Here is a 25,128-nt window from a genome sequence, read left to right as displayed (position 1 = left end):
GTACTCACACACTTTTATCCATGCAGAGGAGTGCACAGTATGTCAGCACATGTGATGCGTACACCTCCTCAGTTAGCCCCTGTGGGGCACACTCTATGGTGACCCGGCCTGAGAGTCAGGACAGCAGGACTGCGGTGACCCTTGCTAGCCCTCAATGCTGTAGGGACTGGTGGCACCTTGCTGTCCATCCTCTGGGAGCAGGGGACAGGTCAGGCAAGCCTTGTAGAGTGAGAGCTCACAAGAGCAGGGCCCAGAGCCACAGGCAAGGTGGAGGCCATGACTCAAGTGACCCACCTCTATGCTTCCCTCATTTGGCAGAGCCAGGACTAATTCATCAGACCCAGCAACCCTGGCTGTTAATCTCCTGGAAGCCAGCAGAGCAGGTGGGGCTCAGGGCTGCTCAGTGCAGCACAGGCCATTATGGGTTTGGACTCACTTGGGTGCTATCTGCTGCAATACCCACTGGCTGCCATGTGGCTATTTGAATAACATGGAAAATTCAGGTCTCAGCTGCACTGGCCACAATTCAGACTGGCTACACGTGGCTGGTGGCTGCCCTACTGGTCAGACAGTACAGACAGGGTTCCTATCATCCCAAGCACAGAGTAGGACAGTGCTCAAGATTAAGAAAAGCTATTACACACCTACTAATAAAGCCAGCAGGCACTGAGGCCAAATCTGGGGTACCAGCCCTGTCCCTGGCCACATCCCAAAGCATGGCACCAAGGGTCATACCTGTCATTGGGTCTGTGTGGACACACTGTTCTATCAGTGAGGAGCCTGGAGTGCAGCAGGTACCTATTAGATGGAACAGTTGAGAGGTGGTCAGAGGTGAGGTGGGGGCTTATAGCCAATAGCTACTCCTAACCACCAGGACCCCAAATATCCTTCTGGACAGAGTAAGGTGCAAGGCTCCTTGGAATGGGTGGTGGAAATGGCTGGGGTGGGGTTGGACTGGGGCCAGCAGCCGTCTTAATAGCTTAGAAAGGCTTGCAACTTCCCTCCTTGATAGCATCTCTGGGTAGGGGGCAGGGACTCAGTAATTCATAGGGCCCTGCCCATCATTGCCCCTGCAGGTATGGAGTGATCACAGGGCCTCAGAACGCCTCCACGCACTTCTGGGTGGAGGGGCATCATTCAGACCCAAAAGTTCTAGTTGTGAGCGGCCCAAGTAGGAGCCCAGCCTTCTCAGCATGCTGGAATGGCCCAGGCAGAGATGGTAGTTTCCCTGAGGCCGCTGTGCATGATCCTTACCTTCACCCTGGAGGGCTCTGGATTCAGCTTCACACCAGGACGACAAACCCAGTCAGACACCACAGTCCACACACAGCAATGCTCACGCTTTTTAATTAGTGCAATGTGCCTAGCATGGCCTGCCATGGTGGCCATCTGTCATGAACCTGATTCTTGGTGCTGACACTTTTAACCCAGTTGTGACAGACACTGGCTGGTCAGAGGTGACACATCCACTTAGAGAAATCAGATGGGGCTGGCTGCCCCCTCTCCAGGTGGGCAAACAGCAAAAGTCCACTTTAAAAGGGAAAGGAATCGGAAAAGTCTTAAGAGAAACACCATTCCAAGAGAACAAAGCATCCGTTAAAACCAAAGTGTTGCATATGCTTAAATTATTAGATAAAAACACTGCATTTAAAAATACCTTAAGAAAAAGGGTGCAAATTTCAAGGTGCTTTCATGTCATGGGCTGTGGGGTCTCCCCACTTGGCCTGTAGTGCTTTGGGGGCCCGTGTGGCAGAGGGCTGGGTGCCCACCCTGTGTGCCAATTAATCAGGCTGAAATTGAAATGTACCAGACCTCAACAGAGCAGGTGAGCAGGTTGTGCCCTGGGGAAATAAGGCACCCAGGGCCACCAGCTAGCTTGCTGGCCTCCAATGCTCTGGCTGGAGACACCTGTAGGGTAGCCAGGAGGCAAGGAACATTCCTTTCTTCTGGGAACCTCAAATACAGTAATGGGGCAGTTTGCCCCAGGGAAGCTGGAGAACAGGCAGATGGGCCAGTCCTCAGTCCATGCTGCGGGTGCTTGGGAGGCACTGGCTCAGACTGTGTCTCTCCTGGAATTGAACCATCTGGAAGACCAGGCCTGGGAGGCCTAGTCATGACGCACGGGCACAGGTGGTTCCTCCCCACAGGCCTGGTCTGAGTAGGGGGGTGGTGGGGGCTGCTCCTCCCCCAGCATGTAGGCAGGGTGGCTGCGGCTGCGCTTGGCCTCTTTAATGTACAGCTCCAGGAGGACCTTGGTGGGCTGCTTGTCCACCCTCTCCTTGGGCACGCCATGGCTCAGCAGCCAGCCCATGAGATCTTTGCGTGTCGGGTTGGGCCCCAACATGAGCTTGGCTCGGCCTGGCTGGCTCTGGCGCCAGAGCAGGCCCACATCGGCGATGGTCTGGATCTCCATCACTGCCTCCAGCACCGTCATGCCCTTGACCAGCAGGCTGACCAGTGAGAGCCGCAGCTCAGAGGGTGCGGCTGTCAGCAGGCGCCGCTGGAGGCCCTGTGTGAAGGGCACATCCTCGGGCGCAGGCCTGGGCCCCTGATCTGCTGCAGGAGGTGATGGTGACTCACGGTAGATCCAGTCAAGCATGCCCAGCTCCCTCACCAGCTGGATGCCCTCCTCCATGGTGGTCCAGGGGCGGAAGGGCAGCTCGGTGGCCTCGAAGTGTAGGAAGGATTCCCAGCGCTGGCGCCAGGCCAGCAGCAGCCAGGTGAGCAGCGTCTTGCAGCCACCCCGCAGGGTCTTACAGCGGTAGTTGAAGATGGCATCGCTGGTCAGGTCACCCAGCAGGGCTAGCTCTCCAGAATTCAGGGACAGGGCTGGGCCTCCCTGGTCATACACCCGCAGGATCCAGGTGATCATGAGCTCATTGGGGTTCTGCTTGAAGCGCCGCGAGATGGCCAGGAGCTCGGTGTATGTGTAGTAACGGTCCCCCCGCCCTATCTGGGTAGGCGCCAGGGCTCTCTCGGCCATGATCACAGCTGTCCCCTGCAGGGAACTGTAGGAAGCCCGGAGGGGTGTGGCCACAGGAGCTTCAGGGAAAGACAGAAGTCATCAGGTGGGAAAACAGCCACCCCCCCTAGAGCTCCCCCCCTCCAGAGTGGGGCCCCTCAGATCCCCAGGTGTCAAAGGTCCTGGGGGGCACTGTGTCCTCAGGGGAGGTCAGAGCCCAGTGCTGGACATCATGGGGGTCCCAAGCACAGCCCCTTCAGAAGCTGTGACAGTGAGCGTTACTGCGACCTCTGCAGTAACCAACTCTTCTTGCCACCCCCGCTTCCTAGGGATACTGTGAGAAGTTAGGTCAATTTAGTGCTTGGCACTAGGCCCAGCTCTGAGTAAATGCTCAGCATTTGCTTTTATAGTACCATGACCTACAGATTTTATGATAAATTTATTATTATTATGGTATTGAGAGCAAAGCCTCTCTTGTTCTTACCAAGGACAGGAACGGTGGGGGCCTGGGACTCCTGGGGGAACCACCTGCAGACAGGAACGGGTCAGAGAGGGGGAAGAGCAGGTCATTGGGGAGTGGCAACCATGGACCTCCACTCCTCCCTCCCCAGAGTGGGGCCCCTCAGAACCCCTGGGTGTCAAAGGTCCCTGGGGGGCACTGTGTCCTCAGGGGAGGTCAGAGCCCAGTGCTGGACATCACAGGGGCCCCGATGCTCTTGTTCTCCTCCCCACTCAGGTCCCAAAGCCACCTGTCTCCAGTCCTAAGGGGAACGACAGCAAGAGCTCATCCAGGTAGGACAAATGACCAATACCTGGCCATTGGGGTGTCACATGCCTTTTGATGCCATACCCCTCCACCACCTCCTCTCTTCTTGACCACCCCTCACTGTGGCTCATTCCTGGGTGCCACTTGTATGATCTGCAGCTACTGCCTTCAGCACCTGACCCCACAGCCCCCAACTCCAGGGCTGTTTCTCCTCCTGGAAAAAGGGAAGAAATTTGCCTGGCACACCAGTGAGGTGAAGGGGGTCCTCCCTCCTCTGCTCAGCTCCAAGAAGCACCCTACTGAACACACTCCCACATCTGTTCTGCTCTCACCTCAAGCCTGTTCTCCTTGTGCATCTTCCAAAGCCTCCAGTTCTGTTCTTGTTTCCTCCCCTCATCATCCCCGCCATACAAATGGCAGCTTCCTACCCCACTGTCCCGGATCTTCCTTCTCAGCAGCAGCGACCGTTCAGAGCTCTACAGGGGACACCTCAGGCCCTCAGAATGGTACTCCTGATCTGCAGTCTGAGCTCACCCATCACAGAAAGGAGCTTTTCCTCCTTAAAGTGCCTGTCAGCAAGAGTTGAAACCTCCAAGGACCCCAGAGAATACACTCCCAGTCCTATTATCACCACAGCCAATGTTCTTTCTGTTCCTGACACCCTAGGAACAGCCTGTTTCTTTTTAGATAATAGGTCTTTACACCCATTTTATGATTTAGTTCTTTGAAACACTTGAGAAACATTCTCCAGATAAATGGAGAATGGTTTACACAATGGTTTTGTGTAAATGAAGGATTACTTTAACAACTGTATCAGTTTATGCACACAGGATTCTTTTTTTTTTGCACACAGGATTCTTGAGACAAGCTCTGCTTCAAGATACAATCTACAAAACCCTGTTATCAACAGTGATAAATGCTGCCAGCTTGTTTCTTTTCTTCTGCTGACTCTGAAAACTAGATTTCGGATTAGTCCTTTTTCTTGAAACATAAACACACGTTTATTTTCTTTCCACAATCCTTGTATTCTCCAATTCGACCCTACCTTTGAAAGCAGGAAACATCACTGCCCCTCTCCCAACCGTGCGGAGGATTCAGGCCCATACGCGCCTAACATATATAGATATAGAAACTGCTCTACAGATATAGAAACTGAGGCTCAGGAGAGCCATCGCTTGACTAGCTCTCTAAGCCCATGAACAGCAGAGCTGGGATTTGGACCCAGGCCCATTCTGGCTAGATTTCCACTGCTATAAATGAACTGGGTTTTGCATGTAAATCCCCAGCACAAATGTTGGCACATAAATTAGGTCCCAGAGAAATCTGATGTGAAATCATCCCAAATCAAAGTTTTTTAGACTGGGGGGTGGGGGTGGGGTGGGGCTAGGGAGTGGAAGCAAGGGTTCTCACCAAGATGGGAGTGGTAGTGGGTGGTCCCTCAGCTTGAAGATACACCTGTAACACAGGAAGTACTTGGTGAGGATGGAGGAAGAAACAGTCTGTGGCAGGGAGGGGTCCAGAGACCTCAAAACCAGGGCCTCTCAGATCCCCAGGTGTCAAAGGTCCTGGGAGGCACTGCATCCTCAGGGGTGATAGGAGCCCAGTGCTGAACATCATGGGAGGCCCGGTCCCCACTACAACCAGTCTCAAGGCCAATCATCTTCAGGAATGGAGGCCAAACTAACTGCACTCAAAGACTGGGAAACACAAAATCTATTAGGAAGGTATGAAAACCCCCAACTCTCCCCATGGAGACACACAGGATACACCACCTCCCCAGGGTCACAGGTCCATAGGGGACTGTCCAAACCCACTACATGGAGAAAACCCAGTGTCTATCACCCCCTGCCCAGCTTTACAGATTTTCACCATTCAGCTACCCTTGCTAGTCACTCGAAACAGTGAAAGTGCTTAAAATGCACATCCCTTGGAAGAACCTATTGGGAGATAAAAAGGAAGGAGCTATTCTAGGGGAAAAAAAACCCCTAGGATATAAGCAGCACATACAACAACCAGGGACCCTTTACTGCAACCACTGTGGAACAAATCAGCAGAGGAAGACATTTTGGAGAGGACTCCGGCTCTATAAACACAAAGCACACAGGAGACAGCATCATTTTGGAGATAAAGTATTAACGATATTGGGTGAGATTCAAAACGTGCTTTCAAAACACACACACAAAGCGCAAAGAAAGCAAACATGGGACACCTGGGTAGCTGAGCGGTTGTGCGTCTGCCTTAGGCTCAGGGCGTGACCCCGGCGTCCTGGGATCCCCAGTGGGAGCCTGGTTCCCCCTCTGCCCGTGTCTCATGAATACATAAATATAATCTTAAGGAAAAAAAAAAGCGCAAACATGGCAAAATGTTACAAGTGCGAAACTGCTGGCTAGTTCCTGGCTACAGCTTGAGGATTTTAATGATAAAACACGAAAGAGGAATACATCGGACAACTGCGAGAAGGCGCGCCAGGGATGGAGAAAAATCCTTCCCTCGCGACATGCCAATAGTTAGGGTGAAGCCCGCGGTATTCCAGGTGGCTGCCTGAAGGGACAGCAGGCTCCGCTAGACAGAATTTTTGGTGGGTGGTGGTTGGGAGACAGAACACGAGCCAGCTGCCCGGGGGCTGGGCCTTCTCGGCACTCAGGGGACGGGCGTCCGAGACCCCAGGGCCAACTAGCCCAGAAGTAACGTTTCACAGAACTGATGCGGGGAGCGAACACCAACTCTGGTATTCGGAGGGACCGTGTCATCCTGACTCCAGAGGGCAAATGCCCCACTTGCTTTCTCCTAAGGCCACACCCACGTGGTTCTCAGAAACAACCCGGTAATTCATTTCGAGGCTCCGCTCCCCCTTACTCCTTCGAAACCCCGAGATCCCGCCTCTCCCCCCTCCAACACCTTTGTTCTAGGTTGTACAGAACGTCAGCCACGTGGAATCGGCAAAAACAGCGACTGCCCGAGGAAAACACATGTAGCCAGCATAGGCGTGGAAAACCTCAGAGAGCAGAACTCAAGGGTCACACGCGCCCTCCGCCCCTCCCCCATTCCGCCCCCCAAGAAAAAAGGCCAAGATGGCGGAGCCCTGCGACGTGGGAAGCAGAGATGGCGCAGCCCGGCTGCGGTGCAAAGGCGCTGTGGCCCCGGAGGCCCTGGCGCGCTCCGGCGGCAGGAGGCCTCCCCTCGGGCCGCCACCGCCCGCTCTGCACAGGGCCCGGCTTGCCTCTGAGGGCGCGCCGGGGTCTCCCAGGGGCCCTGGCTCCGTCCCCGCCCTGGCGTGGCCGCCCCGCCGCAGCCCCGGGGCGCCTCCGGATGAGGGCGGCCCAGACCCCAACGCCCACCCGCACAGACGGAAAGGGGCCAAGAGGCCAAACACAGCTCACCAGCCCCTCACTCGCTCCACAGCGTGCGCGGGTGGCCTCGAGTCCCGCTTTATAGTGCGCGCCGCTCGCAAGGCCCGCCACACGCGCTCGCCCGGGCTCCGCCCCGAGGCGTCCAGCACGCGCGCCGGGGCCGGGACCCCCCCTTTGGCACTTGGGGAAGCGAATCACGGTTGTTTTCGCTAAAATCTTCCCGAGCGGACCGTCCGATGTTGTCCCTGGAGGCGGACAAAAGGAGGAGTGGGATATCGGGCCCCGTTGTCCTGGCACGGGCATCAGGCAATGCGAGGACAGCAGCCATGGCGGGCTGGAAAGGGGCAGGACCCCGCACGAGGACGGGGCCAGACCCAGAGGCAACTGGAATTGCCAGCGCGGCAGCCGCGCGGAGGCGGGTGCGAGGGGCGGGGCTGACCCCCACGGAGACCCGGCGCGGGGTGGGGGCGCGGCCAGCGCGGAGATTGACAGGGGGCGTTCCGGGGCCGCGCACGCGTGGTGGAGAATGAGAGGCTGGTCCTGCGCTGGGCGAGCAGGGATCGGTGCCTGGACGCGGGAGCGGGAAGGCTGCGCTCCTGGATCTAGGGGAGGGAGGAGGGGGCTGGGGGCCAGGATTCCCGGGCTGAGTGAGGGCCGGCCCCCCTGCTCCCGCAACCCGCCTCCCCTCCCAGTAGTTTAAATGATCTAGAACCTGGGGCTTGGATTCTTGGTAGACTTGGAGCTCTCTTTATTTATTTTTAAGATTTTATTTATTCATGAGAATATTTTTAAGATTTTATTTATTTATTCTTTCTTTTTAGATTTTATTTAGATATTATTTATTTATTCAAATCCCAGCTCATAGGCAAAGGGGGAGGCCGGCTGCCTTCGAGGAGCCTGATGCGGGACTTGATCCCAGGACTCAAGCCCTGAGTCACAGGCGGACGCCCAACCACTGAGCCACCCAAGCATCTGGGATGTTTCATTTTTTATCTTTGAAAAAAAAAATGCTTACGATCATGTCAGTTTAAAAATACTTTGGTTTGGGACGCCTGAGTGGCTCAGCGGTTGAGCTTCAGCCTCTGGCTGAAAGCCTGATCCTGGGATCTGGTTTGAGTCCCACATCAGTCTCCCTGCATGGAGCCTGCTTCTCCCTCTGCCTGTGTCTCGGCCTCTCTCTGTGTGTGTCTCATGAATAAATAAAATACTTCAAACCCATCCATCAGATCGCCACTGTCGATGTGTAGACTTTTTACTTTATGGCTATACACCCACATACACGTGTTATGGGTAGATGCACTCCTCCCACTCCATTTTGTCCCATAAATAATCCCCCCCCATCAGTGCATGCAGTGCACTCATTGCTTAAACAGTGACAAAGCATTCCCTTCTGTGAGTGGGACACACGTTGTTTACCTGGTCTCCCTTGTCATTTGGATTGTTTTCTTACTTCCAGTGAGGAGATGCCTCCCATGAAGCTCATGGTATGAAGTTAAAGGAAGTAACCTATACTCTTCTGGTAAGAAAAGGATACCTTTCCCCTCACTGGTTTTTCCCTCACTCAGAGTGAAGCGAAGCCCTCACTGTGCCCCACAAGGCCCAGAGTGACCTGGCCCCTGTTCCTCCTATACCCCTGTCCCCCTCTCCCTTGCTTTGGCTGCACTAGCACATTGGCTTCCCTAGTCTTCTTGGAACGTGCCAAGGAAGGACATTTGTACCTCAGGACCTTTGCACTTGCTGTTCCCTCTGCCAAGAATCCTTTCCTCCAGTCTATCCCCATGGCTCTCCTCTCTTCAGTTATGTGTCTGCTCAGATGTCACCTTGGCAGGCAGCTCCCACCCCGTCCCAGACCCGCCTCTCTTCCCCTCCTTTATTTTTCCTCATAGCACTTATCCTTAACATATCTATTTGTTTGTGGGCATATATTTTTGCCTCTCTGGCAAAATGTCAAGCTGTAAAAACAAGGATTTGTGTCTAGGTTGATCCTTGCTGTAGATCCAGTGTCTGCCACATACTTGCAGCTCAATTTTCATTTAAAGATGAACAAATTTGAGAGCCTTTTGTGGGAGAGAAGCAGAAGGATTATTTTAGCAACGCTTTGTTCTTTAGCAAAGAGCACATATGATGGACTAGGTGTTATGTTAAACTCCACCTAGGTTGAGGTACTGTCATCATCCCCATTTTTACAGTTGAGGAAACAGACCGGATGGTTCAACACCTGGACACAGGTCACAGCGCTAATAAGTGGCAGAGCCTTATTACAGAGCCTTACAGCCTAACCACTGAGATGGAGGTAGAGGAGACCCCCCAAATCGAGACCCTGAGAGGGACCCAGGGAGTGAGATAAACTTGTACTTGAGTTTCGACCTTGTTCTGCTCAACAAATGACTTTTTTTTTTTTTAAAGATTTTATTTATTCATTCAGAGAGAGCGAGAGAGAGGCAGAGACACAGGCAGAGGGAGAAGCAGGCCCCATGCAGGAAGCCCGATGTGGGACTCAATCCCGGGTCTCCAGGATCACACCCCAGGCTGCAGGCGGCACTAAACCGCTGCGCCACCGGGGCTGCCCAACAAATGACTCTGATAGCAAAAATATGCTACATAGGTAGATGGGGGGACACTTGGGTGGCTCAGTGGTTAAGTGTCTGCCTTCAGCTCAGGTCATGATTCCGGGGTCCTGGGATCGAGTCCTGCAATGGGCTCCCCACAGGGAGCCTGCTTCTCCCTCTGCCTATGTCTCTGCCTCTCTCTGTGTGTCTCTCATGAATAAATAAAATCTTAAAAAAATAGGTAGATGGATAAATAGATAATTTTTAAAAAGAATAGCTCTGTGCTGGTGTGGGTGTGTTAGGGGACAAAAGGAGGTGGTGACAGGGGCTGCCGGTCAAGACAGGAGGTAAAGTGTGGGCGCCGGGAGAATTTGCCTCAGAAGGGGCATATTAGGGACACCTGGGTGGCTTAGTGGTTGAGCGTCTGCCTTCAGCTCAGGTCACGATCCTGGGGTCCTGGGATTGGGTCCTGCGTCTTCCTCTGCCTATGTCTCTGCCTCTCTCTGTGTGTCTTTCATGAAAAAATAAATAAAATCTTTAGAAAAAAAAGAGGGGGCACATTATTGCGGGTCATGAAATTAAAAGATGAAGCCCTAAAGGCCTGGAGAGAATCAGCTATTCAACAAATGTTGTTTGGCACCACCTGTGTTTTATGCCAGGCACCATCAGATCGGTCTGTTTGTTGGCCATGTATCCTGCAATGTCTTTCTCCTGAGCTCCCTCTCTCACCTGTCCCTCAACGCCAGAGGGCCCAAGGAATGGGCCCAGGGAGCGATGGTATTGCCCCAGAACACTTACAAGGTACTGAGCTAAGAGAACATTCTGGGCAAAAAATATAGATTATTTAAACATACTGATTATTAATCTGAGTGGGAGGATCTGGAGGACACTGAAAAAGGCGAGATTCTCAGTTGGGGCGGAGGACTAGAGAGTAGGGTTGTCATGTGCTTGGCAGGAAGCTATGGGAGCAGGCCTGAAGAGGTGTCCTAAGTCCAGATGGCCTGGAGCGCCAGGATGGACCAGAAATTCATGTAGTTCAGATAGGAAAAGAAACCTGGAAAAGGAAGAGAGCAGAGGGGGTGAGAAGTATAACTCACAGCCTGCCTCTGATCGCCATTCCCTCCCAAGCTCAATCATACCCTTACCCCTGTCCCCAATCCATTTCCAAACCCAAACCCAACCGCATTCCCACTTCTGGTCCCATGCCCACCCATCCCCACCCTCATCTCCCTAATCCTGTCTCCTACCTCCATCCTATCTGATCTAGCCATGTCCACAACCCACCCACCCATCCCAAATTCTATCCCACTCAATCCCTGTCTGTATCCCTGAAAACCCATGCCCAAACCCAACCCCATCCCAACCCAGACCAGTCATCAGGAAGAGAAAGACGCTGATCCATGCCAGGTAGAAGCTGCGCCCCAGCCTGTAGGTCATGCCTTCCTGTAGAAATTCATGGGCCTGCATCAGGTAGAACAGGATCCCCAATACCATGCTGGTCCCTGCATGAGTACAGGTGTTAGGAAGTGGGGCATCAGGTGTGTGCAGATCGATGCCCATAGTTGTGTGGCTGCCTGGCTCTTGCTTAGTATTCTCCCACTGTCTTTTGCCTCCCTGTACCTCTGTGCACATGCAGGAAAACAGGCTCCTGACAATGTCATGGTAGAGCACATTGGAAGCACAAGTCTGCCTTTCACCCGGCCATGTTGGTGTCTAAAACCATAGGCTTTGGGGCCAACAGACCAAAGCTCTTGTCCTGCCTTTCCTTCTTGCCTTAGGGCAACCACTCCATCTTTCTGAGCCTCATTTCCCTCACTGGTAAAGTGGGCATGACCATAGGGCTCATCTCCTTGGGCTATCATGAGAAGTTGTTGAGATTGGCACATTTCCTGGCACACACTGTAAGCCCACAAGAATTGAGACTGATTATTGCCATTGTATCAGGTCCTTAATTTTGGGCTTCTGAAGAAGTGGACAAGAAACCCACTCATTTTGGGTATTTCAACTTTTAAAATTTTGGGTAGTGAAACTCTGGGTGATTTTTTTCGTTATGTTATTGAAAAATAACATAGGAGATGTTCTTCATTTAATTAAAAGGAATGATCAGAGATGGTTGTTTCTTTTTGTAAAAAAATGTCATATTAGATGACATAAAACCCAGGTGTTTTCTACCCTTTGTACCTTATATTTCAACAATTGGAAAGAGCTACCAGACAAATTGGATAAATACTATTTGCACACAAGGAAGCAGGAAGTTGAGTGTTTCCTATGCTTGGCTTTGCTATCACTCTCCAAGAATGTTTTCTTGATACAAATAAAAGTTGTGGTCAATACTATAAATGGCAGGAACATAATATCCTTCATTTCTAAATTAAAGTGCTGCTCCACCTCCTTTTCTAAAAAGTGAGATTTGTCAGGCAAATGCGAAACTAGACTCCTCCTCCTCTTCTTCCTCTTGTTCTTCTGTTCTTGTCATTCTCCTCCTCCTCCTCCTCCTCCTCCTTCTCTTCTTCAACTAGCCTGTTCTAATCAAGAGTCTCAAATTTGAGTAATTTGGGTCAGGTGGGAGGATGGTCATGGTAAGGACTCGGGCAAAATTAGATAGCTACTATCAAGTGCCAACATTTTCTAATTCAATCCTCTCTACACCTCCATGTAGTAGGAAATTTTATCCCCATCCTACAGATGAGAAAACTGTGGCTCAGAAAGATTAAGTAGCTTGAACCAAATCACAGAGCTGGTGATGGTGGGGAGACAGGATTTGGGATGCAGTTGGAACTGGAAATGGGTTTTGGACAAAGGTGGGTAGAAGTAGAAGGATGGAGGATGGAGTTGGGGATGGGTTGTGGTTGAGTTTGAAGGTGAGGTTCACAGGTGATTGGGTTGGGTTGAGTTTGGAACAAGTGTCGAGGGTGGTTAGGTATGGGGTTGAGTTGGAGATTGAGATTTGGAGGGGTTAGGGATGGCAATAGGGATGGTTTGAGGATTGAAAAATACATAGAGTTGGAGAGCAGTTTGGGATGGGGATGGACATTCCAAAAGGGGAAATGGATGAGTTTGAGATTTGTTGGTGATAGAGATGGGAGGCGAAGTGGAAGCTGGTATTGGGGCTGGAGATGGGGTTGTATTGGAAGTTCACATTTTTTATTGGGATGGATTGGAGATTTGGAGGGACATGGATTGAGATAGGGAATTAAAGTGAGGATGGGGAAGGGATTGGAATATAGAATGTGGTGTGGAGGGGATTGGGTATCATGATGGGCACTAGGGAAAAATCTCAGAGCCATGCCTGCCAGGATGCTGATGATGACGTTGGAGAAGTCCAGCATGCGCAAGTTGGAGCTGGTGAAGAAGATGATATTTATAAGTATGATGCAGAGGAAGAAGCTAGCGATGCTGGCAAGGATGAGAAAGGCCCAGGCGAAGTCCAACAAGTCTGGGGAAGGAAGAAGACCAGGAACACTAAGAGAGGCCCTTGGGCTCTGAGCATGTGTCCCCAAAGAGGTTGGGAATATTCATGAACCCTCTCCCTTACAAACTCTTCATCCCCATTTTAAGAAAATTGGAATTGGGCTCTAGAGAAGGGATATTGAGGCAGATGCCTTTAGCATTGAGGGCTCACCTCTGGGTCAATGAGAATGGGTTCTTGGGCAGTGAGAGGTGGGGTGAGCATTGAGGAACCAGCTCTGTGTGATGAGGGCAGATTTCCAGAGGTGAAAGAGCCTCAGGATAATGTGTAAGATCTTAGGGTTCTGAGGACTATGAGGTTGGGTGTTATGGAGTTGAAGATGAGCACAGGGCAATGAAGATGGTCTTGGGGCAGTGAGGACCATCTGGGGGAAGGGATAACTATCCAGGGGTAGTGAGAACTATCAAGCGAAGGGAAGACTAATCGGGGGCAGTGAGGACCATCCCAGGGAAGGCAGAGAAGGGTCCCTGGGATGAAAAGGAAAGATGAATCCCGGGGATGGTGAGTATAGAACAGGCCTTACAAGCATTCTGGTCGTACTCCTGTATGCAGTAGATGTCAGGGCACTGCATAAAGAAGATGGTGTTGATGTGGATGGTCAGGGAGCCATCAGGGTGCCCAGGAGGTGTGAGTGGCACCTGGAAATGCATCCAGGGCTGGCCCAGAGAGATGAGACTGATGATCACCATGCCAGCCAGGGTCAGTGCCAGGCTCATCTGGCGGCTGATCTTCTTGGCTCCATGCAGCAGCTTCCAGGCCAGGGGCAGCTGTGAATGCCTGCGTCTACCCTTGTTCTGAAACCTGTAGCAGATCACCCACCACCAGTGTCAGCACCAAGCCCAGCCACCCACCCTAGCCACCCCAGGTCCAGCTGCCAGACCCTGTCCCATCCAGTCTAGCCTTCAGACTTTCTTTTCTCTAAGTCCGTCCTCCATGCCCTGTATCCCCCAAGTCCTGCCTCTAGAACCTGCTCACCCACATTCAGCCTTGAAGCTCCCTTGCCTCCAGATCTAGTTTCCAGACCCTGCCACCCCCACATTCTGTTTCCAGGTTGAGTCAATCACAGATCCAGCCTTTTTGCCAAGCCCTCCCCAGGGCCAACTTTCAGATTCAGCTTCCGGCCACAACTGGGTCCAACCTTCAGTCTCCAGCATACTGGCCTTGGTTCTGATCCTTGACCTTTGAGTGCTGCCCTCCCCAAATTCTAGCCCAGGACCTGGCCCACTGCCTAGACCTCTGCCTCTCACCCGCCAGAATCCATCTCAGTGGATATGCTTGTCTGTGTGCTCTGGATATTGTCTAGAGGATTTTGATAGAATTGGGAGCTGTTCACAGAGTCTTTGAAAATCTCCTGGGAGGTCCAGATGACTGAATCAACGCTTTTGACACTGACCGTGGGGCTGTGAGTAATTGAAGGGGGGACATTGACTCTGGCCTGGTTTGGCAATGTGAGGCCTTGAATGCTTAGGTGGGGACTCCAGCTTGTTGGCCAGCTGTCGTTGCTACTGGCTCGACTGCTATTGTAGATAACCGATTCCATATTGGACAATGGGGTGTGAGTGATTGACGGAGAGTTTTGGGTGTTGATGTAGGGAGTTTGGAAAATGGGTGGAACATCTCGGGTATTGAAACGGCGACTGTAGGTAACTGACGGTGCGCCTTGGATACTGGCCTGGTGACCACTAATAGTGGCTGGTGCATTCTCAATACTGACTTGGCGGCTGTTGATAACAGATGGTGTGTCATGGGTACTGGCCCAGTGACTGGTGACTATCAGAGACTCTTGGATGCTGACCCGGCGATTGTGGATAGTGGGCAGAGGTTCTTGGATGCTGACCCGGCGATTATGGATAATGGGCAGGGGTTCCTGGATGCTGACCCGGCGATTGTGGATAGTGGGCAGAGGTTCTTGGATGCTGACCCGGCGATTATGGATAATGGGCAGGGGTTCCTGGATGCTGACCCGGCGACTGTGGCGAATGGACTGAAAGCCTTGGGTCTCCTCTTGGGTATTTGTGGGAGCTGCTGGAAGGACATTTGGCTGGGTGCTCTTGTGGTCAGGTTGGGGTCTCTGGGACATGTGGAGATACAGGGAAAGGCCAGTCCCCAGACACACTAAACAAACTGCCAACTGCTTTAGCTCCTCCTTCCAGGCACCTTCATGGCCATGTGGAAGTCTCTTGGTCTCTTTCCCAGCTTCAAGCTCTGCTCTTTGTGGTTTGGATCTCTCTGACCCTTCTTCTGTGCTTTCTGGTCTCTCCTGCGGTCCAGGGTTAGACTTCAGGGCTTCAGTCTGACCTATAGCTGGGGGCAGGGGGAGGTTCCATGACAGTTGGAGAGATTCCAGGAAGTTAGGACATTGGCCATGGATTCATACTCTACCCTGTGTGAGTGACATGGGGGCTGGACTGGGTTAGGGTGGCTTCCATGTGGGGTATGGGCAGGGTCAGGATTGGGCCAAGAAGCGGTCATGGCTGGGTCTGAGAGATGTCAGGATTGGGCTGGGGGTGGGAGGGAGTGACCAGGCAGAGGCCAGAGTAGGGGCAGGGCTGGGCAGGGCTGAGCGTGCGCTGGGACACCGGCATCTCTGATGGCATCTCTGACGTCAGTTCTTAGAGTTTCTGGAAGGCTTGAGATCTGAATTTGTAAGGCCCTCCTCCGACTTGCCCCTCCTCCCACACCCCAGGGCCTTCCCTGAATCAATTTCTGCCTTTTATTCCCTTTTTGAGTTCAATGTCTCTCTTTCTCCTCTATTTCTGTCTTTCTTCACCTTTTTCCTGAAGCCTTGGGGGCCCAGGGACGTTGGACCTGTTCCCTACCCTCAGTGACCTGCAGTCTGGGCTTAGGAGGGGTAGGCGGACCAGCCACAGCCTGAGAAGGGGTCTGAAGAGGTTGGTGGGAATACAGGCACTCAGACTTCCCAGCCAGGGGTGGAGATTATTCAAATTTCTGTTTCCCCCCATCCTTCCTTTGGGCATTTGTGGTAGCCTTTTGGGGGTAGGGGGTGGGGACGGGGTGGGAGGAGATGGGGGAAGAAAAGAAAGGAAAAGAAAAGAAAAAAGAAAAATTCACCAACTTTGATGTCTTTGATTATTACATGAGTAACCAACAGTTCTATGCCTTAGTTTCCTCATTTGTCCAAGGAGGTAATGATACTTCAGAGGGGTGTCATAAGGATGGAGTCCATCAATAACAGTAAAAGCACATAGAACCCATTGTATTAAAAACCTACTGAATTTTTTACACTTCATAGACACTGATTTTGACTCTCCACTTTCTCCATTCCCCAAATTCCTTCTCAAGTCCTACACCCACATACCCAACATCTCTGAAATCCACAGTGAGAGATGCCACAGAAATATGGGAAGGAATTACTATAACTAAATACCATGGAGAGGCACCTGGGTGGCTCAGTAGTTGAGCATCTGCATCGACTCAGGATTTGAACCTGGGATCCTGGGATCAAGTCCTGCATTAGACTTCTTCTTCTCCCTCTGCCTTATGTCTCTGCCTCTCTCTATGTATCTCTCATGAATAAATAAAAAAATCTTTAAGAAAAACCAAAAAAGAAAATTAGATACTATGAATGCACCCACCAGTACATTATTCTTGTGTTCACTCATTACCTTTTTATCTTTTTATTTTATTTATTTATTTATTTATTTATTTATTTATTTATTTAGCTATCTTTTATTTTTTTTTAAAGATTTTTTATTGATTCATAAGGGAGAGAAACAGAACATGAGCAGGGGGAGGAGCAGAGGGAGAGGGAGAGGCAGATGCCCCATTGATCAGGGAGCCCTGACATGGGGCTCAATCCCAGGACCCAGAGATCATGACCCGAGCTGAGCAGATGCCCAATTGACTGAGCCACCAGGGCGCTCCTGATCCTGACCTTTTTAACTGACAAATAGCATAGCTCCATACCAGCTGATGAGCGTGCAGTGGGAGACAGAAGATATTTGTTCCCAGCCATCACAGAAGTCCATGGGGGAAGACTGGTAGTGAAGAAACTAGTGAAATAAGGAGGGAAGCACAAGTCTGTGGGATGCCAATGTAGGAGAGAGTTGCATCTGGCACAGTGGGAGCATTTGGTGGGTGAGCTTGCCCATGAATTGAGGTTGGACTGGGCTGGGGGAGCTCTGGGAAGGAGACATGGAAGGAGTGCTGTGGGAGCTGAGATGTAGAGTGGTTAGGGTGGACTGGGTATGGGTGGGAGAAGAGTGCTCCAGGCAGAAGGAGCAGCCTGAACCACATGTGGAGGTGCTGAGGTGGGAAAGCTCTGGGTGTGAGAGAGACCCTGTGAAGTCTAATGTGACTGGGGGTAAGTGAGCAAGGGATGGGGAGCAGGGGTCCCTGTCAGTTGGGAAGATTGGGGCTTGGTGAATGCAGAGTGCACTACCTGCATTCATTCTGTCGACACCATGAGTCTCAGACTCACAAACACACTTTGGATGTTGTAACAGTGTGTGTCCTGGACTGGGGTTTGTGACAGGGCTCTAGATAAGGGGGTGAGGTGGAGAGTAGAGATGGAGCTGGGGTTTTGGGGACAGGTAGTGGAAGATGGGGAGCTGAAGACAAAACAACTAGGTTTGGACTTCAAATGGGATTGTGCAGGGGGCTGAGTTGGGTGTTAGAGATGAGAGTGAGGGTGGGTTTGGAATCAGAGATGGGGCTGAGGTTGGAACTGGGGTGTGAGTGGGGGTGAGGAGATGGCTGTGGGAGGAAGGATTGAGAATGGAGTAAAAGGTGAGGTGTGGGTGGGCCAGAGATGTGGCTGTGGTTAGAAATGGAGACTAGCATACAGCAGCGGGTCATAGGTGGAACCTGGTCCCCAGAACTCTCTTCTTTCCCAGCCAGTGTGGCCTATTCCTGGGAGGAGGACCCCAAGTTCATCCTGCGGGGCTGGTCTCTGGTCTTCAGCATCCTTGCAACCTTGTTGGGGCTCAGCGTGGTGGATGGACGTCTGGCCTACTTGCAGGGATCTTACACTGGCTACCTGGGCATCTGGATAGACTGCGGGAGGCATAAGTGCGCCAACCTGGGCCAAGTGACCGGTCAGTAGGAGCCTGGACAGGCTACGGGGTAGTACTCAAAGGAGGGGGTGTCTCAGGAGATTAGAGGGGGAAAATCTCTAGGGGATGCTCTTTGGATGCTCTTGGTGGAAATGTTTGGAATTCTGAGGAGGGTCTCTGGAGATTCTCTGAAGTTCCTTGTGAAGGAGTTTCCTGGCCTTATATGTGGCTTTTGAGGAAACAGGGAAGTAGGACTGTCCTGGGGCATGGGAAGAACATTACAATTGGCCAAAAACCAATCTGCCTCATGGTTAGATGGCTAAAGATGCCATCATTCTTTCCTCTCCTTTTTTTTTTTTTTAAGATTTTATTTATTTGAAAGAGAAAGAGTGCAGGAGCAGGGTGGAGGGGTAGAGGGCAAAGCAGACTCCTGACCGAGCAAGGAGCCCAATGCAAGACTGGATCCCAGAATCTTGGAATCATGACCTGAGCCGAAGGCAGATCTTCACTGACTAAGCCACCTGGGCACCCACTTTTCCTAACTTTTAAAAAATATTTATTTATTTATTTATTTATTTATTTATTTATTTATTTGAGAGAGAGAGAGGGAGCACACAAGTGAAGGGAGGTAGGGCAGAGGAAGAGGGAGAGAGAGTCCCAAGCTGACTTTGTGCTGAGCTTGTTGCCTGAGATGGGGCTTGATCTCAGGACCTGGAGATTCTGACCTGAGCTGAAACCAGGAGCCAGTCATTCTTCTGACTATGCCACCAGGTGTCCCTCTCCCTCATTTTTTTCAAACAGTGTTTTTTTAAGAAGATGATTAAAAAAAAAACCCAAAAGAGGATTTCCAGCTCCTTCAGAAACATTTTGCTTCCCTGTAGATCTCTGTGTGTTACTGGTGCTTCTGAGTACTGCAACAGAACATGGAACCAGAATGCCTGGGTGTGGGTCCTGGCTCAACCATTTGTTGGCTGGGTGATCTTGGGCATAATCTTTGACCTCTTTGTACCTCAGTTTCCTTGTTTCTAAAATGGCAGTGGTAGTGATCCCAGATCATGCATTGTTTGAAGAGTAAGCAAGTTAAAACACGTAGAGGATGGGGCGCCTGGGTGCTCAGTTGGTTAACCATCTGCCTTGAGCTTGGGTCATGATCTCAGGGTCATTATTATCTGTATATTTCTTGGCTACTGGAATTGGCTTCATTCCATATAGTGGTAAGTCAGGATCTAGTTAAGAAAATAAATCATTCTAGACGCTTCAGAGGGTAATAAAGATAGAGACAGAAGAAAGGGAGGTGGTGGTATTAGCAGAGCCCGGAAGCTGGAGCCATCTGGAAGGCATAGACTCATGTAGGATTTGCTTAGAGGTGGCTAGAGTCACAGAAAAAAAAATGTGGCTACTGCTAAAGACACCAGCTGAGGTGGTGGTGGTGGTGGTGGTGGCATTAGTGAGAGGGAAATAAAGGCCCTGGCTTGTCCTCTTCTTCCAGAGCCAGTCTTCTGCTGGTGCTGCCCATTAGCCAAGCATACTGCTAAGCTAGTGAGCAAAGGAGGCTCAGAAATGTAGTCCTTGCAATACAGAACAGGCGAGGGTGGGGAATGGATCTGAGAGCAGACAGACAAACAACTGGCAGAACTGCTAACAATGTGGGCCTCAGGTCAGGCAGGAAAAAGAACACAAAAGGTTCTGGCAGAAGTCTTGTATGATCGGGTCCCACGAGTACCCCAAACCCAATATAGTGGCCAGAGCAATGCAATGCACTGATGAGGTGTGAGTGGGGATGGGCATTAAGGCTTATGCCACAAATGTCTACTTCTGACCAAACCACAAGATGGGTTAGTCTCTGGGATGACTTGAATGTCATCTCAACTCTTTCTCCTCTACTCTTGTCTGTGTTCCTTTCTTAGTTTTAATCTATCAGATCTGCTGCCCGCTTCAAACTGGGTCCAGGGCTCAGGCACAGGCTCACAATCCTATAGACTAGGGGAAAAAAGCCCTTAGCCGCTTCAGTTAGAAAAAGTCCCAGGGCAGAGCCTGACTGGTTGGCTTTGCTCATGTACCCATCTTTGGGCCAGTCACCGTGGCCTGGGTTGTGGGGCACTGAAATTGGCACAGCCAGAGTCATATGACTCTTTTTGTGGCCCCAGAAGGCAAGGATATGTCATGAGCAGCTCTCTACCGGGATTCTGTGATTGAACCCCACAGGAATCTTGCTATTCTGTATATATGACTAAGCTTTTACAATCTGGGTAGGTTTCTGGTTATGTGTGAAAGATACACAGTTTGCCAGAAACAAAGCAGATGGAGTCTTAGCTTATTTGGCTGAAGCAGGCTCGCACTGTTCAGAAAGTAGGCAATGTAGGGAAGGGCGAAAAAGAGACGTAATTCTCAGAAGGGGACAAAATTCTTGTTCTTAATCGTGTATTGGATACATAGTAACTTAAACAGAGTGATTATGTGGTTTTCGGTTATCTGGAAGTTTTTCTTGGGTGTACATATGTGTGTGCTCTGGGGATCAAGGTGGGTAATTTGGAGAAAGTCTGTAGGGAGCTGTGGGATGTGAATGGGACTGATATTGGGGGACATTCTGGGAGTGTAAATGGGATGCCTAGGGGACCTTGAGATGTGAAATGGAGAGACTTTTTTTTTAGCAGAAGTAGGGTGACTTTAGAGACTGGGGGTAACTAAAGTGTCGAGTAATTTTGAGGGTGCCGTTGGGGGTGTCTGGTATGATATAGAGGATATTATTGTGAGTTTCTGTGGGATATCTTTGGGAGTTTGAGTGGGATGGCTTTGAAAATTTCTGTCAGGGTGACTCTAGAGATGATTGAGATGATTCTGTGGGGTGACTTTGAGGATATGAGTGGGGGTGACTCGGGTCATCTGTGGGGTTGCCTTAGAAGTATGGGTGGAGTTGATTATGGGGGTTCTGGGATTGACTTTGGGGTTGGTGGGGGTGATCTGGGACAACTTTGAGGGTACAATTGGGGATCATTTTGGCTTTACAGGTACCTGGGGTGACTTTGTGAGAGCGAGAGTGATTTTGGGGTTTCTAGGAAGGGACTTAGGTAACAGGAGTGGGGGTGAAGTTGAGGATATCTGTAGCCAAACTTTTGGGGTATCTGTTTGACCGCTCATGGGGATGTCAGTGGGATGAGATTGGAGGGTGACTTTGGAGACTGTGTGTGGATGACTGTGGAGCATTTCCTTCTCTCCTAGTTCTTATCCATATGAGCATGGGATTCATGATGCTGGCCCTGACCCTGTGTCTCTTCCTCCTCCTGGCCATGGGGCTCTCCTTCCGGCCAGGCTTCAAACGCCTTAGTAAGATTGATCTTGTCTTCAGTTCTCTCAGTTTCAGCATTGGTAAGTGTGGGCCTGGGGGAAGGGGTGCCTGCCCCCCCCCCCCACCATTGTCTCTACTCAGGACTCTCTTTTTGGCTTTGGGGAGAGCTATCTTAAGGTTCTGTCCTGCTATGTGCTGGGTCTCTGTGTTTGAATGTCTCTTGGGGTCTCTGCCCCACTCTTTCTGCATGGATCTCAATTCTACTTTCTCAGTCGAGGTGAGTGTAGGGGTAGGTCTCTCTCCTTCCTGTTTCCCATCCCGTGCTTTCCACTTCTGTCCGGGCGTCTTTATGTCTGTCATTTGAGTGTGTGTGCGCATTGCATGTCACGCAGGGTGGGAGGGGAGAAACTGTCTCTGTCTCTGTTCTCTTTTGGGGGGTCCTGGGATCCCTGTCCATTCTTGTGTCCATCTCTGGCTCCACTCCAGTGCAGGGTTCCTGATTATTCTCAGTATGACGCTCTTTGTAGTCAACTGCGAGACACTGAAGCCGAGGCCACAGGTGTCCTACCTGGTGACCACCTATCTGTGCTGGGGCGCTGGTGCCTTGATGCTGTGGGTCGGTGAGGGCGGGGACTCGGGAGGAAGAGGGGGTGCTTCGGGGGGCAGGGGGCGGAGCCGGGGAGAACTCGAGGCAGGGCAAGGGACCAGGAGAGGGGCGGACCCGAAGGGAGGCGGCCTTGTGAGAAGAGGCGGGGCCTAGGGCGGTGCTCGGAGTTCCACGCCCACTAGCCCCCGGCCCCCAGGAGCTCTGAACTACTTCAACCACTTGGGCATGTGGAGCCAAGGGACGGCCTTCAAGGAGCGGCGGGTGAGCTATCGTCGGTGGGCCTCGCAGCAGAAGAGCCAGAGACGCGAGTCCGAACAGCCGTCCACCGCGGACCGCAAGCACACGGTGCAGCAGCCCCACGCAGTCACCTCCGCGACTCTCTAAGCAGGCGCACCCGAGCTTCTCAGGATGCTGCCGGTGACCTCAGTCAGGATAGCGGGCCCGCCCCCTCATCGTGGCCACGTGCCGAGATGAGACCTCCCTTCGACACCCCACTCCCAAAGAACCTGCCTTGCCTTCCGAGGAAAGCCCACCCCTCGAGCTGGGGCCTACCCTTTGCAGCTCTGTTCCCGCCCACTGAAGCCTGAGCTGCCCCCACCCCTGCAGTGTGACACCGCCCCCTCCCGTGGGGTTTCGGCACTCAGCCTGCCCGGTGTCCGGACCTAGCTAGGGCCATTCCTTGGGTGCCTAACCTAGCCCTCTCAGGCCACGCGCCGAAGGTGCCTTCCTCGCTTTCTGAGGGCGAGTCCTGCCCAGGAGATCCAGTCACACCCCCGGTGGGACACTATGCGTGCGTTCCAGCATTTAATGTAGCTACGCCCCACTTGAGAACCGGCCTCTCCCCCAGAAAGGCGTGGCCTGGGATAAGATTTCCTCCCCCCTCGCCCTCCCTGACTTCTCCACCACAGTAAAACGTGGGCACCTCACAACCTCTAAGTCTGACCCTTCCTTGCATCACTGCCCCAGCGCAGGGTTGGGCCCAGTGTGTGTGAACTGGTGTGCCAATTGGTCTCGAGTCCCTGCCTTGCCCTTTGGGGTCGGAGCCTCTCTGCAGGTTTGTCTATGCCCGCGTCTGCTCCTTCCTGCTCGCCTCCTGCCTAGGGACTGATAGGGCTGGAGCGGCTGTACACAGGTGGGATGGGTTCCTGGCTTCCAGGCACCCAGAGTCTGGAAGGCCAGATGATACCAAACGTGATGTGAAGTTGATGCGTATTCGATTTGATGCGTATTTGATTTTACTGGGGGTAGGTACATGATGGTTGCATTCAGGGGTTGGCTGTCATGGTCTCCTTGATCCACTCCAGGTGTGAAATCACTTTGGTGTAGACCGCAGGCATATTGGGACTGCCACATGGGACGTGGCCCCAGGATGTAATTCCTTGAAGCACACCATCGCAGATCAGTGGGCCCCCTGAGTCACCCTGCAAAACAAGGGGGGGAGGAAAGGAAAGGTCAGCCTAAGCACCAGCTCTAACAGCACCAGCTCTAACAGCTGGCTCACAGAGGCAGAGTGTGACTCCCCAGCTCCCAGAAAGGACACAGTTCTCTCCAGAGGGCAGGTGGGATTCCACCAGAGAGGACAGCCTCCGGGTTCGAGGCTTGGCCAATGGGGATGGGACTTCAGGGTCCAGTTTTTGCACACAGCACGGGGTCCAGGAGAATAGTCCCATCAGACAAGTCAGTTAGGAAGAGGAGGGGGATCCATCCACCTGACCCTCTGACCTTCAGGGCTCATCTCTGATGTCACCTCTCCCAAACAGCTTTCTCTGACTAGACAGTAAATAAGTGAAGGAGGAAGGGATGGACTCTGATGTGGAGGGAGACTGGTGTGATATCAGGATGAGGGTATGGGAGGAAAAGTGGCAGGGGGAGGGCCCAGAGGCTCCCTTGGGGGAGCTGGTGTTGGGAAGCAATGGAGACTGCAGTAGGCAGTCTGGAACCTAAGTCCCTCCCCCAATTCCATGATGCCTGGGGGTGGGGGAGGAGGACAGGCTGGCTCACCACACAGGTATCCTTGCCGCCCTCCAGGTGTCCAGCACACAGCATGAACTCTGTAACCTTCTGGGAGTGGGCATTGGCACATATATCATTGGACAGGAGTTCGAGGTCCACACACTGGAGATCATCTGGGTATATGACTACAGACCAGAGAGAAAAAGGGCGGTGGCCAGACCCCAGGTGACTCCTCAGCCCGTCCTCCCTCAGGTCCAGAGTCCAGACCCCAGCCCCCTCCTCCCGACAGCCAAGTGTCTGGACTAAAGGCTGCAGGGTCTGGCCCTGGCATACACTTATCGGGTTCGATGCTGCCCCAGCCAGAGGCATAGCAGGTGCTCCCCACTTGGGGTTCCTGGGTGGGCAGGTCCAGGACCCTCACAGCATCCGTAATCTGAGCGGGCTCTGCGAGGCGCAGCAGCATGATGTCATGGCTGTAGTCCTCTTCTGGGAGGCGGGTATGGTTCTTCAGGAGACTCAGGTTAAATTCAGGGTGAGGGAAGCTCTCTCTGACCTGGACAAACTGGGCCGTGTCTTCATGCTCGAACAGGTTGTAGCGACCCAGCCAGAGCTGGTAATTGCTGAGGAGAGAGGGGGCCCCAAGGAATGAGGATAGAGAGGCAGGATAGGGAGAAGAGACCAGGGAGCTGGAGGAGGGTCCCGAAGACAGACAGACACGTGGAGAAATGGGGAGAGAGAGACAGTTGAGAAGGAAAAGAGCTACGAGGAAAAACCATAAGTGAGACAGAAGGACGTGACAGGTCAGCCAGAGAGGAAGACGAGGAGGGTGAAAAGAGAGAGCACAAAGGGAGAGAGTGAAGACTACAGGCAGTGTGAGGAAGAGAAAGAGCAGAGGGGGAGACGCGGGAGGAGGGGGGGCCTGGGACTGGCTCAGCTGCAGCAGGGGCTGTGGGGCTGGTTCCCAGCAGCGGGTGGCCTGGCCACCAGCCCAAGGTCGGTCCCGTCCCTCCCTGGACCTTCTCCCCCTTCCTCCACCCCCTGCCTACCTTCCTCCTTCCCTTCTCCTCCTCCTTCCTTCGGAGCCCCAACAAGGCACCAGCAGAAACAGCCCTCCGTGTGTACCCCTGGAGGGCATCCTTGTCATACACACACAAGTCCGGATAGTCCCTTC

General features: G+C 52.3%; 4 protein-coding genes and 3 non-coding genes across 18 annotated transcripts in view; 1 reads left to right on the top strand and 6 right to left on the bottom strand.

The window, feature by feature from the left end:
- Positions 1 to 1,331: 1,331 nt before the first annotated feature.
- Positions 1,332 to 7,473, bottom strand: LOC112645087 (Friend virus susceptibility protein 1-like). Of its 6 annotated transcripts, XM_025424122.3 has the most exons (6): positions 7,109 to 7,473; positions 5,938 to 6,057; positions 5,736 to 5,811; positions 5,139 to 5,183; positions 3,447 to 3,490; positions 1,332 to 3,042 (listed from the first exon to the last, which is right to left on the bottom strand). In XM_025424122.3, exons 2-6 carry the CDS (start codon positions 6,038 to 6,040, stop codon positions 2,108 to 2,110), a joined length of 1,203 nt encoding a protein of 400 aa, XP_025279907.1. In that variant the 5' UTR covers positions 6,041 to 6,057; positions 7,109 to 7,473; the 3' UTR covers positions 1,332 to 2,107. The 6 variants fall into 6 exon arrangements, with proteins under 6 accessions (XP_025279907.1, XP_035566930.1, XP_025279910.1 ...); XM_035711037.2 differs by lacking the exon at positions 5,736 to 5,811 and having other exon boundaries at positions 7,109 to 7,127; XM_025424125.3 differs by lacking the exons at positions 5,736 to 5,811; positions 5,938 to 6,057 and having other exon boundaries at positions 7,109 to 7,469.
- Positions 3,114 to 3,204, bottom strand: LOC112645741 (small nucleolar RNA SNORD88). Its single transcript, XR_003127232.1, has one exon. It is a non-coding gene; the product is annotated as a small nucleolar RNA SNORD88 (small nucleolar RNA).
- Positions 3,578 to 3,670, bottom strand: LOC112645742 (small nucleolar RNA SNORD88). Its single transcript, XR_003127233.1, has one exon. It is a non-coding gene; the product is annotated as a small nucleolar RNA SNORD88 (small nucleolar RNA).
- On the bottom strand, positions 5,263 to 5,354 carry LOC112645743 (small nucleolar RNA SNORD88). Its single transcript, XR_003127234.1, has one exon. It is a non-coding gene; the product is annotated as a small nucleolar RNA SNORD88 (small nucleolar RNA).
- A 2,994-nt stretch (positions 7,474 to 10,467) lies between the features above and the next one.
- LOC112645070 (uncharacterized) lies at positions 10,468 to 15,428 on the bottom strand. The gene is made up of 5 exons (XM_025424098.3): positions 14,344 to 15,428; positions 13,620 to 13,897; positions 12,917 to 13,063; positions 10,998 to 11,129; positions 10,468 to 10,681 (listed from the first exon to the last, which is right to left on the bottom strand). Exons 1-5 carry the CDS (start codon positions 15,174 to 15,176, stop codon positions 10,614 to 10,616), a joined length of 1,458 nt encoding a protein of 485 aa, XP_025279883.1. The 5' UTR covers positions 15,177 to 15,428; the 3' UTR covers positions 10,468 to 10,613.
- The window catches only part of LOC112645081 (uncharacterized), a 23,623-nt gene continuing 13,882 nt past the window's right edge, over positions 15,388 to 25,128 (top strand). Inside the window, exons 1-5 of one of the 6 annotated variants that reach the window (XM_025424116.3) lie at positions 15,388 to 15,483; positions 17,953 to 18,153; positions 21,331 to 21,477; positions 21,925 to 22,017; positions 22,201 to 22,933. In XM_025424116.3, the coding sequence (XP_025279901.1) occupies positions 15,462 to 15,483; positions 17,953 to 18,153; positions 21,331 to 21,477; positions 21,925 to 22,017; positions 22,201 to 22,388 (651 nt within the window). In that variant the 5' untranslated portion in view covers positions 15,388 to 15,461 and the 3' untranslated portion in view covers positions 22,389 to 22,933. Of the gene's footprint in view, positions 15,484 to 17,952; positions 18,154 to 21,330; positions 21,478 to 21,888; positions 22,018 to 22,200; positions 22,934 to 25,128 lie in introns of those variants that run through there. The other 5 variants (XM_025424115.3, XM_049108708.1, XM_049108697.1 and 2 more) reach the window with 5 other exon arrangements.
- KLK1 (kallikrein 1) overlaps positions 23,217 to 25,128 on the bottom strand; it is a 19,391-nt gene continuing 17,479 nt past the window's right edge. For both annotated transcript variants that reach the window (XM_049108625.1, XM_025424105.3), the window contains exons 3-5: positions 24,291 to 24,577; positions 24,006 to 24,142; positions 23,217 to 23,425 (exon numbers count right to left, since the gene is read on the bottom strand). In XM_049108625.1, coding sequence (XP_048964582.1) covers positions 23,270 to 23,425; positions 24,006 to 24,142; positions 24,291 to 24,577 — 580 coding nt within the window. In that variant the 3' untranslated portion in view covers positions 23,217 to 23,269. The remainder of the gene's footprint in view (positions 23,426 to 24,005; positions 24,143 to 24,290; positions 24,578 to 25,128) is intronic.

This window comes from Canis lupus, chromosome 1, assembly GCF_003254725.2.
Source record: "Canis lupus dingo isolate Sandy chromosome 1, ASM325472v2, whole genome shotgun sequence".
Lineage (NCBI taxonomy): Eukaryota > Metazoa > Chordata > Mammalia > Carnivora > Canidae > Canis > Canis lupus.
The sequence above is the reverse complement of the archived record's forward strand: the minus strand, read 5'-3'. Positions and strand labels throughout refer to the sequence as shown.